General features: G+C 39.7%; 1 protein-coding gene across 1 annotated transcript in view; it reads left to right on the top strand.

Annotated features, from left to right (window-relative positions):
* Nucleotides 1-13837, top strand: part of PREX1 (phosphatidylinositol-3,4,5-trisphosphate dependent Rac exchange factor 1) — a 236744-nt gene that overhangs the window by 98759 nt on the left and 124148 nt on the right. The window contains exons 4-5 of the mRNA XM_074210196.1: nt 8132-8236; nt 11431-11532. Coding sequence (XP_074066297.1) covers nt 8132-8236; nt 11431-11532 — 207 coding nt within the window. The remainder of the gene's footprint in view (nt 1-8131; nt 8237-11430; nt 11533-13837) is intronic.

The raw sequence follows: 13837 nt of genomic DNA, 5'->3' as shown, positions 1-13837 counted from the left end.
GTACCTCAATGAAGCTTTAATTTGCATTTCTCTAATAATTAATGATTTAGAGCATTTTTTCATATGGCTATGGATTGCTTTGATCTCCTCATCTGTAAATTGCCTTTGCATATCCTTTGACCATTTGTCAATTGGGGAATGGCTTTTTTTTTATTTTAAATATGACTCAGTTCTCTGTATATTTTAGAAATGAGTCCTTTGTCAGAATCATTAGTTGTAAAGATTGTTTCCCAATTTACTACTTTTCTTTTGATTTTGATTACATTGGTTTTACCTGTGCAAAACCTTTTTAATTTAATGTAATCGAAATCATCTGATTGGTTTTTAGTGCTGTTCTCCAACTCTTCCTTAGTCATTAACTGTTCCCCTTTCAGAGTAGGCACTTTAAATACTTGTTATTTATTTGATGGATTGATTGAACTGACTTGATTTAGATTTAAGGGACCTTAGAAGTCATCTAGCCCGGTAGCATCATACTCAAATATAAATGGATCCCTGTTAGCCACATATTAACTTAGCAAATCTCAAATTAACATTATCTAAGTTGTGTTATATTTTTATTTTTATAAAAAAATTTCCAATTATATTTTAATCTGTTTTAGGTACTCTTGGGGAGTTTTTCTTGTGAGTTTGATGCTTCTGTTCTAATTCAACAACTTCTTCCCCAATTTTACAGATGATGAAATTGCATTTTAGAGAAGTTATTTTACTTGCTCAAGGCTAGGTAAGGCAACCAGAGCTGCAATTTGAAAGCTCTTCCAAATCCACTGTTCTATCCATCTATGGAACCTTCCTGGTCCCTCTTGACTTGGACATCCTATGTTCTCAGATCCCTTCCAGTTTTGACATTCCTTGTTTGAAAGTCCTTTCTGGTTTTGAAAATTCTTTGTTCAAAGTCCCTTCCAGTTTGATCCTCTCAACTCTGATGATCCCTTTTGCCTTGCTGAATTACATTTTGCTGGATCCTGGAAACATTAGGCATAATAATGTCCCTTAGGCCTTTTATTAGTACCTGAATCCCTTCATAGGCAGCTTGTCAAGTCAGATCAGTGCATTAACTAGAGAAAAGGCATGTACTTCAGTCAGCTCTTTGATGCCTTGACCACATAGTCAAGTGGTCTTCCCAAGATGTCATTTGCCCATCAGACTTCTCCTTTTTGTTTCTTGTGTCTCTTGATGCATCCCTTAATCTTCCCCCAGCCTGGCAGGAACATCATCCTGGGACATCCACACAGAGAAAGGAGAGCAGTCAAAACTTCAAGGTTTTTTTTTTTTTAAATCTCTTTCTTCTTAGAGAAACAATTTCAGAGCTGAATACACATTTTATACTGTCACATAAATGTTGAAGCAGGTCCAAATTTGCCCAAAATCATAAGGTGTTATTGTTTTCCTAGCTTTGACTATTGTAACCATTTTGATGTTTAAGCTTGGTCAAAGACATAGAGATGGCGGATACATTGATAGAAGATATTGAGAGGAGTGGAGGGTTGGAGAGGCATTGGGGCAGCATGGGAGAGGAGAACCATTGATTAGATGAGGATGCTGCAGAGACCCAGAGATGGGAGACACAAAATACATCCACATGGACCTTCCAAGGAAGGAGTCTATAACTGTTGAGTTATGCTTGTATGAGTGTAACATCCAGAGACTGGCCCATAGTCTGTGAGGGTAGTCTGCTTGGTAGAAAAAGAGAAGGGAGTAGATAAAAGGGGGCTTCTATTCCTCTAGATTCTTCTTGCCTCCACTATGGCAGCTGCTTCTGAATATGTCTGTACCAGGCTCTTCCTGAATAAGACCAGGCCTCCCTCTTCCCCACAGCTGTCCCTCATCAGCAGCTGCTGCTGCCTCTTCTGTTCATCTCCCTTATTTTATTATTTTTTAGGCCCAGCCTCCTTCCCCAACCCCCATGACCAACATCTGTCATTATGTAACTGTTAGTTTCCTCAAGAGGGAAAAAAAAAAGAGAAAACAACAAAGATCCATGCAGGGTCCCAGAGAGGAAATTAAACACTTGAGATGCTCAGCCATCAAGAGCATAGTTTTCATATTTGTGGGGGTCTCGTGCATGAAAGCAGTTGGAGAACACTCAATAAAAGAGGAGCAGAATGTACATAATTATTGTGTTGGGTTGGGTGTAGCAGAAGGCATATTGTCAGGTGATAAATATAACTTTCTTGAGGCTCAGAAACATTGATTCCTGGTATCCCAAGCCCTGAAGTGGGAAGGATGTTATTTCCTAGGATGTCAGGGCTGAAGGAACAGGGGACTTGGGTTATTAGAACTGAAAGAGACCCTAAACTTTGGAATGTCAGAGCTGTCAAGGACCATCAAAGCTGGGTTAGCAGAGTTTAGTGCTCTTGGACCTAGAGGAATGAAAGGGACCTTATAATCGGGAATAACATAGCTCAGGACCTTTATTAGCAATGTCATAACAGAAAATGGGAGCTGGAAGGTGATCTAAGAGAGATACCCCTTATTTTATAGATAATAAAACAGGGACCTAGATATGGGAAAGGACTTGACTAAGGTCTCTCATTTAGACAAAGGGCATTTCACTGTGTTTATTTTCAAAAGCATTCTGAAGAACAGAGGGAATGTTCTCCCTTCCTTTGCCTCAGCCTCTGTGTGTTTGTGTTTGTGTCTGTGTGTCTCTCTCTGTTTCAATGGAAAACTGCTCTGGGAAGGACCAGACATCAGGCTTCTCTAGTCTCTTTTTGGGCTCAGCAGTTTCCTGAGGAGCCAGCAGGAACACCCAGACAGAAGGTGAGGTGGTAGGAGGTAGTGTGGTGAAAGAGTGAGGTACGTGTCTTCTGATATCAGGGAATCTCCAAAAGTTATACTGATGCTTCTGAGTTAGCAGCCTAGTCTGTGTCTTTGTGGGAGTGGGCATCAGAAGAGGAAGTCTTGCCTTAGGTTTTCTTTTTCATGTTTTTTTCCCCCTTATTTTTAATTCCTCTTTTTTTTGTGAGGCAATGAGTTTAAGTGATTTACACAAGGTTATATTTAAAAGCTATCAAGTGTTTGAAACTTACTTTCAGAGCAGGGTCAGTCTCTAACCACTCTGTAATCTAGTTATCCCTTGCCTTAGCTTTTGAAGGTAATTCAGGTCTTTCTTTCTTTCTTTCCTACCATTGTCTTTTTTTTTTTAAGTTCCCTTTTGTGTATTGTCTTTCCTAGTTAGAATGTAACCTCCCTGAGCACAGGAATTAAGTTTCTTTTTACCTGCATTTGTATTTTCAGTGCTTAGCATAGGACCTAGTCCCCCATTTTTTTGATTTTGGTTTTTGCAAGGCAGTGGGGTTAAATGACTTGCCCAAGATCACACAGCTAGGAAATTATTGTCTGAGCTTACATTTGAACTCAGGGCCTCCTGACTCTTAAGAGGACCAGTGCTCTATCCACTGCAACAACTAGCTGCCCCAGACTAATCCTTTTTGCTGTTCTTCAGTTGCTTTCTTTTATCTCCAGCCTGTGTATCATAGGTTGTTTTTTAGTTGTTTCAGTTTCATCCAACTCTTTGTGGCCCCACTAGTGTTTTCTTGGCAAAGGTACTGGAGTGTTCTCCAGCTCATTTTACAAATGAGGAAACTGAATCAATGGGCTTAAGTGACTTGTCCAGTGTCTTATAGCTAGGAAGCAGAACTGAACTCAGGTCTTCTTGATTTCAGGGCAGGTGCTTTATGCATTGGACCATTTAGCTGTTCCTAGCTGGCCCCAAAATAAACATTTAATAAGTACTTCTATCTTGCTTTTTTCTCTTCATCAAGCTTTACTACCTTCAGATATAGGTCATCTTTTGGCTACTCTAGTCTGTCTCCTATTAACTCACTGCTTTTTTCTCTTCAAATGGTGCTAGAATCTTACTATAAGAATAATAACCAAAAAACCCAGGTATTGATTAACCACCAAGTGTTTTACAGGCTACCCTGGGAAACATTTTTATCAATTTTACAGATGGAGAAACTGAGGCAAAGAGATGGAGGAATTTGCTTACAATCACACAGATAGTGTCAGAGGCCAGATTTTGCAGGACTTGCTGGTTTTAGACCCTAGGCTTTATCTATGACAATAGTTAGTTGACCATGGTTAAACTTCTTGTCTCTATGTATAGTACAGTGTGGTGTAGAAGGAGAAGACCAGGGTAGGAAGTCAGAGAACTGGATTCAAGTCTTGGCTATTACTGATTAATTTCTGACTTTGAGCATATCAACTCCCCTTGCCCCTGTTATCAATTTCTTGTTCCATAAAATTAGAGCAATGACACTTCACCAGTCTTTATGATGAATAAATGGATGTAAAGTGCCCAAGAATGGAATAGAAATGTAATCTTTCATTATTATTTCCTTTTCTCTCCCATCTGTGCCTTGAACCCCAGCCCAGGAGAAACAAGCAAGCTAATCCAATATCATAGATAATAGGATTTAGAGCTGGAATGGTATTTAGAGCTCATTTAGTCCAATCCCTTTATTTTCTAGTTGTGGAGACTGGCCCAGAGAGGTTAAGTGATTTTTTTTTTTCCCAAGGTCACATAGATGGTAGTAGACTGTCCTAAAGAGAGAATCTGGATCCTCTGCCATGTTTGTTCTAATGCCTCTTAGAATCATAGGATTTTAGAACTAGAAGACCCTTTAACATCATTCAGTCCAATCACTGCATTCTATGGATGGGTTAAATGACTTGTCTAAAGTGAGCAACAGAGCCAGGATTTGAACCCAGATCTTGTTTTCCCTACTGCACTAGATTATTTTTTGATAGCCAATTTAGTGTTAAGGTGTTAATGGCTCATAAAGGCTCAGTGGAAAATTGAATTTCTTCCACAGATATTTTTCAGTGGTGAAGATTTAAGGCCTTCAGGCAGGTCAGAGAAGGGAAATTTTGAGGCAGTTGAAGCCATCAAATATATTCTATCCTGGTTGTTTATGACTCTAACCTGGTGTCAGAGCCTCAGAAAAGTGAGATTTTAGGACTCTGGTGGGGAACCTTTTTTTTCTGCTAAGGGCCATTTGGACATTTATAACATAATTCATGGACTATATTTGTTCAAACATTTAATTAATTTACCCTCCAAAAACTACTATATTTATTGAAATTTGAGTCTTGTATTGGCAGTGCCACACAATATGATCTACTGTTCTAGGGGCAGAAAATCCCCTTACTTTAACCTTTGGGTTCCCAAGGCCAGATCCTTAACCTGTTTTCCTTTCTGTTCTCTTGCCACACACAGGCCATCATCCTGTCCTTTTTGTTAACCTCCTGGTTCTTCTTTACAATAATACTTTGATCATTAGGGGAAACCTTATTGTTACAGATCATGATGTGATTGGAAGACATGTATAATCTCCAATATCTAATGTCTGATTTCTCACTTTGGACTTTGACTGTCTTGGATTTGGTTGCCCAGGTCCAACTCCAGGTCCTTCCTTTCTTCCCATTTCATCCTCTATAAAAGGCCATGCTCATTAATTCCTTGGCTCTTGGTCAAAATATGCTGGTGAAACATGATTAGATTTGTAATCCTATTTAGGTTAAAGAAGGGTGATTGACCTGGAGAGTAGTTGATGACTGAACTGAGTCCCAAAGATGAATGATATGGAGAAATAAAGTTTCTGGTTGCTGGCAGCAGAAGGTTTTGTGATGTTCTCTAGTAGAGCTCTCTCCAAACACTAAAAAAGAGTTGGGTGAGCAGAGATTAGGTGGGATAACTGGATCAATGATATACCTGATGATATCTCCAACTTCCCCAAATACTCATGCTTGATGCCAGTTTCTTTGTCCTGTCCCTAGATGACGGGGTGGGGGAATGACATGTACCCAGGATTTTGTAGTTGACTCCAGATCTAGCTCCATCTAGTCTGAGACTCTGAGGGTCCTCGGTGAGGAAGTGGCCAGAGACTTTGTTTTGAAGCACTGGTCCTGTCCAGGATCATGGTGGTGAGGAGCTTGATGTCTGACTTATGGAAGACTGAACTGTGGTACTTTATACCCTTTTTTAATAGAACAATGTAAGTAATAACTTGATGTGTGGTGGTTGGGCTTAGAGATAAGGAAGACTACAAATTCAGTTACTGGGTTTGGAGGAGCTGGGATGGAAGTGCCCCAGTCTAGTTATGGTGAAGGGAATAGTAGGAGCTGGGGCAGCCCCCATCTGGATGCCTGGTTATTATTGAGAGTTGAAGCATTATTTTCTGAGATTAATGGCAAATACAAGGTAGAGAAGATTCCATTTCCATACATAGTAGCCAACCACCATCTCCTTGGTTCCATCTACCCAGTCAGGTGGTAAGAACAGAAGGTGTAAGGCCTGATCATTTTCTCAGGTTTTGTGACATGGGACGATGTTGGAACCAACTTTTCATGTGGTATTGGATTCAGGGAACCAAGAGAACTCCACATCCAATCTCTGAGAATGACTGAAGCTGATTCCTTTTTTTTCCTGGGTACAGAGATAACATAGAAAAGATCAGGTACTCGGGTTGAACTTGGTATTGGCATCCCTGTTGGATCCAGCACTTGATTATCTTAACTCCTTTGGTTGTTACTTCCACCTCTCGGGAAACTAATTCAAGCATCTATAAATATTAATAGCTTTCATATTTCATTTCTTATTCTTGCTTCTGAATACTCTAAATCAAGAAAAGTGTTGAGTGGTGGGGGATGTGATTCCTGTTTATAGCCCATGTTCCTACAATTCTGTAAATTTCATAAGCAGTTCATAATAGTCCTATGAGATACAATGTGTCATCTTTTATCTCTATCCATTGGTCTGTTTATTTTGCTTTTTAAAAATAAATTTTTTAGGTTCCTTTTGTTTTTATATCACTGTCTTTTCCAGATAATTCCTTCCCCTCCAAATCCACTTACTTTTACCCTCAATAACCCAATTTTCTTTTATTTTCATTTCTGAATTCTCTTCCCTGCCCTGCCCCCACATCCTCCCAACTGTTGGAAAGGCAAGAAAAATAAAACTTATTACAAATATGTATAGTGATGCAAAATAAATTCCCATGTGAGCTGTGTCCAAAAAAAGAAAGGAAGAGAACAAAATATGCTTCAGTCTGCACTCTTGCATCCGTTACTTCTCTATTTGGAGATGGGTAGCATGTTTAATTATGAGTCCTCTGGAACTGTGGTTAGTCATTATATTGACCAGAGTTCCTAAGGTCTTTTAAAGTTATTTATCTTTATAGTATTACTATGATGATGTATAAAATGTTCTCCTGGTCTTCATTTTGCATCAGTTCATAGAAGTCTTTCCAGGTTTTTCTGAAATCGTCCCCTCCATTTCTTATAGCATCATAGGATTCTATCATATTTATTTACCCTAGCTTGTTTAGCCATTTCTGAATTGATGGCACTGTGCCATTTTAGAAGGTTCAAAAGAGGTTAAATGATTTGTCTGGGACCAGACAGCTGGTGAATGTCAACTGGAATTTGAATCCAGTTCTTTCCACAGTTTATTCATAAGATATAATGAATATTTAACAAGGAAAGATCATTGGAAATATGTGTAAAAGAAAATTGCCTTGTTTCAGAATTAGCTACTGTGTTTTAGACCTAGTTTGACTAATCCTTGTGTATGCCTTTTGACTGAAGTGTTTGGGCTCCTTAATGGCATTCAGAAAGATAAGAAGTCTTGACTTTATATGTTCTTTTACCACTGACTAACGCTGTGAAAAGCTCTTCCTCCCTCTGGATCTTCTTTCTCATCAAGAAAATGAGGAAATTGGAATGGGGGATTTCTAATTATTCTTTCCAAATCCATATCCTGTATCTTCTTACCAGATGATTTTTGAATTTGCCCTTCAGTGTCCTTATAGGCCTATTTTATAATACCAGGCTTATTATCAGCTAATTATTAAGTTCTTATGAGTACACGATGGGGATTTGATGCTTTCCCCTTCAATTGGGGGGGGGACAAAAAAGAAGAAGAAATGAATAGTTGCTTATGTTATGAAAGTAGAAGTCTCAGTTTCCTTTCCTCCCTGTAAAATGAAGAGTTGATCTTTTATGTCCTGTCTCTGTACCCCATTAACCTTTTTTCTTCCCCAGTCAGAGTAATCCATTCTGACTCAGAGGCATCCCCAAAGGTTACCTTCCCCTTTTCTTACTGGAATATACTATTTTCTTACAGAAGGACAAATTCTGCGTGTATGAGGAATATTGCAGCAATCATGAGAAGGCTTTGAGACTCTTGATGGAACTGAACAAAATACCTGCAATCCGAGCCTTTCTCTTGGTATGTAAACTTGTATTTTGCTCCCTTTCCCTCGTTCTTCTGGGGAACTCCTTGATCCCTCAGGGAACCCTGGATGGGGTGGGGCTTGGTTTGCTCTCATATTCTGTCAAAAGGTAATACAGCGGGGTGGCTAGTTGGTGCAGTGGATAGAGCACTGGCCCTGGAGTCAGGAGGACTTGAGTTCAAATCCGACCTCAGACACTTAATACTTACCTAGCTGTGTGGCCTTGGGCAAGCCACTTAACCCCATTTGCCTTGCAAAAACCTAAAAAAGGAAAAAAAAAAAAGGTAATACAGCTCTCTCTATGGTAGAGTAGCCAGATCTCCAAAGTACTAGGTCATAGAAGGGCAAGTTGAAGGACTGTATAAATCTCTAGAATATTAGCTCACTGAGAGCAAGTACTTTTATTTTTTTCTTTGTATTCCTAGTTTCTAATAGAGTATCTGGCCCACAGGAAGTCCTGAATAAATGCTTTTGATTAATCAAATGATTGATTGCACTGATGAGAGCTCCCTTCATATATTTGAATAATTAAATGTGTTCTACTTGGCCCCAGAAGACAGAACTCAGATTATTTTGTAGATTTCATTTAATATTAGGAAGAACATGTGAATAAATAGAGCTGTGGAATGGCTAACCTTGAGAGACAGTGTGCTTCCCATCACTAGAGGTACTGTAACAGAAATTGTTTGAATATACAAGAGAATTCCTTAGAATCACACTGAGGCCTGAACAAGTACTCTGAATTTTTGGGTGCTTTTTAGGAGTAGAATTGGGAGGGACAATAATCTTTCATTCCCTCCTTTCCTCTGTATATTCTGCCTCACGATCTGTTATTCCTGAGTGTTAACTTGGCTCATGTTGGGGAGATTACCCCTTCAATCCATGCATGGATACCTAACCCATTTTAGACAAGAATAAAGTAAGGTTCACATGACTCAAGATTTAAGGACCATTTATTATAGAGCTTGGTTTAACTTCAGTCTGAAAGAACTCCTTTAGTGGAATAGCCCTTTGAAATAGGGGCCCCTTGGGACAGCCTGGGGGCTGTTTTTCTTGTGTCCTCCTGCCAAGGGTCGTGATTCTGTGAGACACTATTGGCCCCCTTTTTTTTTCCCTTGGGAATCCGGATGTTAGTTGGGATCATGTCCATGTGGGAGGAGAACACTGTTAGCTTCACAGCTCTCTTTACTTTGCCTCTCCCCTCAAGGCTTCCATGCCAACCCTCACTGTCATTTGCCAAGTGGCAGCTTGGGGTCGATGACTGAAGGAGGTACAGGGGTGGAGCCTGGGTGAGGTTGTGCATCCTTGAGGGGAACCTGAAGCCCACACCATATGTTGGGTCTTCATAGGCCTTCTGGATTCTGTACTACCTTTTCCCATAACTTGATGTATTGAAAGAACTCTGAATTTGAAGTCAGAAGTGTTGGAATTCTGGCTTTGCTATTTTCTATTTCAGTGACTCTGGCTGACCCTTAAGTTTTCTCACCTGAAAATGAGGTGGTTGAACTATATGATGTTTATGGTTCCTTCTGATTCTCTTATAGTTTTAATGGCATAAATGGAATTACAACTCAAAAGACAGAATGATCCTTTATGACTTTTGAGATAAGATTCCTTGAATTTCTTGAAACTAGGAAGTTCCCATGTCTGCCCAGCTCCTATGTGACTGCTGCAACATCCTCCCTGATACTCCTTTCCCCTCCCTACTCTGCTTTGAGCTGGCGTCATAGGAGACATTTGGAACAAGTGTTGTCCTTTGAGTACAAAGCCCTTGCTGTTTGGCCAGGGTCTGCCCCAGCATTCCACAGCTGCTGTAACCTCAAGGGCAGGGTGCCCTGGACTAGAGGGGACCAGAGGGTCCTTACTGGGTGAGGTAATTTGAAATGTTGCCTAGGAATTGATTCAAGCTCAAGGCTAAGGCGGGTAGAATGGCTGTGGGATCCAGAGCCAAATACAAGCAGTTGTCCTTATTTTGTCACAGAATCCTAGAATATCAGATCTAGAAAAGGACATAATAGAGATGATAAAATATCAGTGTTAGATGGATTTATAGAAAGTAGAAAGTCATAATTGGAGGAATCTTAGCCTATGCAGTATGTGGACCACATGTATCTTGGTTATCATAGAAAATGCATTGTCTTTGGAGTGGTTGACATTTCACTTTTTGGTGCTACCTTCACTTAACCTTCTTAGACTTCAATTTTCTCTACTAAAAATGAGGGAGTTGGTGATTTGGAGAGCAATTTGGAACTGTGCCCCAGAGGCTATAGAATGTGCATACCCTTTGACCCTGCAGTATTAATACTAGGTCTGTATCCCAAAGAGATCAAAGGAAAAAAGTAAAGGACCTATTTGTACAAAACTATTTCTGGCAAGATTTTTTTGTAGTGTCAAAAGAATTGGAAATTGGGATAGAAGAACTGAAGGTAGTACACATCAATTAGGGAATGGATGAATAATTTGTGATATATAATTGTGATGGAAAACTATTGTGCTATAAGAAATTATAAGTAAAATGGTTTCAGAAAAACCTGGGAACACTTATATGAACTGATGCAAAGTGAAGTGAGCAGAGCCAGAGCATTGTACACACTTGTAGCAGTATTGTATGATGATCAACTGTAAATGACTTAGCTATTCTTAGGAATAAAATGATCAAGACAATTGTTAATGACATTGATGAATAATGCTTTCTATCTCCAGAGAAAGAACTGCTGGAGTCTGAATGTAGATAAAAGCATACTCACTCTTGAAATTTTCTTTATTTTTATTGTTTGTTTTTGGTCTGTGTTTTCTTTTTGAACATATCTAACATGTAAATATGTTTTGTGTGACTATACAGTTATAATCCATATTAAAATGCTTGCCTTCTCAAGGAGGGGGGCGGGAACTTGCAACCTCAAAAATAAAAAAAGAATGTAAAAATTGTTTTTACCTGAAAAAATGAAAAATGAGGGCATTAGGCTTTGAGAACTCCATAGGTCCTTTCCATTTGTACTTCTGACTTTTGAAAGAACCTTAGAACATAGAGTTAAAACTGGAAAGAGTCTTAAAACATAGATTGTAAGAGCTGCAAAGGGATATTAGAATCTTAGAAGTGAGCATCATTGAAGAATGGAGAAATGTAGAAAGACTGAAAGAAAAACTTGAGAACCTAGGACATGATGTCTATCTTTTTATCTGGTTGCAGAGCTGTATGCTTTTAGGCGGCCGAAAGACTACAGACATCCCTTTGGAGGGCTACCTGTTGACCCCGATTCAGAGGATTTGCAAGTACCCTCTGCTCCTCAAGGTATTGTATAAAGCCATGCTCTTCACTTGTCCTGATTCACAGACCTTCTTAGTCCCTAGTACCTTTTCCAGTATTAAAGCACCATGAGGGCAATGGAGTTGAAGCTGGAGAGATGTCATTACCTGGACAGAGGTTTTGAATGGGGGAATAAACATGGCAATGGGAATTGACTTGTTAGAGGCCATAGAAGCCCCTTACACTCAGTGTTTTTTCTTTGTCTGATCATTAATGATCTTGACTGTGTATGGGGAAGGGATTGGGTCTTGCTGACCTAAAATCATTAGGTTGTTCCATCATTCCTAGAATGAATTTCTTTCCCACCTCTGCCTGGTTAGGTGTCTTTCCTCATTCCCTCAGCTGCTTGTGACCAGCCCTTATTATTATTTTAGATATGTTGTATATATACTTGTATGTAGGGATGTATTGGTCAGCAAGAGAGGATTGATCTATAAATATGGCACATCAGAGCTTGATTTATTCTTGTTTTGTTGATTTTTGAGACTTAGGAAAGTGAAGGGAAAAAAATGAAAGATGCAGATTGAACTTAAAAGTGTGTTCAGAGAAATTTTTATTTTTCATAAAGCTGGTTCTTAAACACTTACTAGCACATCCCTGCTTGTTTCCCTTAATGGACTGCAAGCTTTTTGAGGGCAGCACATCCCTAGTGCCTAGCAGTGTTCCTGGGGACAGCAGGTATTTAATAAATCACTATTGATTGATTGATGATGCCCAGGGGATTCTTATTCTGGTAGGAATTGAGTTGGCAGTTGCCTGAAGTCTCTTTCAGTCCTACCATTCTGATAGTCTGAGTGATGAGGTGAGCCCTAGTAGAGTCTGCAAGAGGGTTGGGCGAGCAGCCCACAGGAAGCAGTGATTAAGCCTGGGGCTCGGTTTGCATTCTTGACAAAGAGCCTCCTCGATGTTTATAGTGTCCGGCTTCCCCTCAGTTGCTGCTTCCTTGATTTCTCAGCCTCCAGCTGTGTTTATTGAAGACCATAGAGGCCCAGGCATCGTGCCCTGGACTTTGGGGAGAACCTTGGGGAGACAGAGTGTTCTCGGCTCCGGATGGATCTGCTCAGGCACCCCTGCTTCTGGCTCTCACATGAAGAGCTTTGCATGAGAGAACTGTTGGCGCTGTGGGGGACTTTATCTTTTTTTTTCTTGGGCTTTTTTGTAACATTTTCCAATTGTGGGGTAAAGGCCATTCCTTTAGCTTGCATCAACGAAGCCCAAAGTACTTTGATGCTGCTGGAGGTTGAGAGACCTAGGTGTACCCTCCCCTACCCCTTTATTCACTAGCTATGTAACCTTGGGAAAGTCGGTTTCCTGCTCTGGATCTCAGTTCCTTCTTTTATAAATTAAGGATGTTGTGTTAGATGATTTTGAAATGTTTTTCTAGTTCTGATTTTCCTCTCCCACTCCCCCTATTGCATTGCTATTGTGATTCCTCTTCTCAGAGTCTGTTTATTTATCCATACAATTGGGCCTCAGTTTCCTTATATAAAAATAAGAGTCAGGGCTTAGGGTGAGAAGATCCTTAAAACTTTCCCCTTCCAACTTTCCCCTTTTGCCTCCTCATTCTCTGGCCCTTCTTGTCTTATGCAGGCAGAGGTCAAGGTCAAGGTCAAGGAGAGTGGGTGGCTGAGAAGAAGAGGCAAAGCAAAAAAAATTCTGGGTAAAAGTCAGAAAGTCTTAACTTCAAGAATATACCAAGAATATACTGTGAGGTCTATTTTGACCAGATAATCCAGGGTTTCTATAATAGGGGATCAGTATTTTCTTACTTTGCAGAAGTCACCATCTCATTTTCAAATGAAATTACCCAGGTTAGGTGTTTATTTGTCTACTCACATGGTAAGAAGAGCATATCAGCAATAACTTAGGCTGATCTTTTAATTGACTCTTAGTGCATAGAATGTCAGAGCTGAAGGGCATCTTAAAACAAGGAACACATGGTATTATAGATGGAAGAGACCTTGGAAGAGACATCTTAGAACTGGATGAAAACTTAAATTTATAATGTCTGGAATGATCTCTAGAACAAATAACCAAACATATTGGAGATGGAGATGACCACAGAATGTTAAAAAGCTAAATGGCATCTCTAAGCTGAAGAGGCAGCCAGGTATTAAAGGGAATAGAATTCTGGGCCTGGAGTCAGGAAGAAATGAATTCAGTTCAAGTCCATGCAAATCAAATTCATACATAATAGCTGCATTACCCTAGATTGTCATTTCAAGTCTTTCTGCCTTAGTTTCCACATCTATAAAATGGGCATTAATAATAGTACTTACCTCTTAGGAAT

The sequence above is a fragment of the Macrotis lagotis genome, chromosome 1 (genome assembly GCF_037893015.1).
Source record: "Macrotis lagotis isolate mMagLag1 chromosome 1, bilby.v1.9.chrom.fasta, whole genome shotgun sequence".
NCBI lineage: Eukaryota > Metazoa > Chordata > Mammalia > Peramelemorphia > Peramelidae > Macrotis > Macrotis lagotis.
Note: the sequence above shows the minus strand (reverse complement) of the source record. Positions and strands in the feature narration are given on the sequence as shown.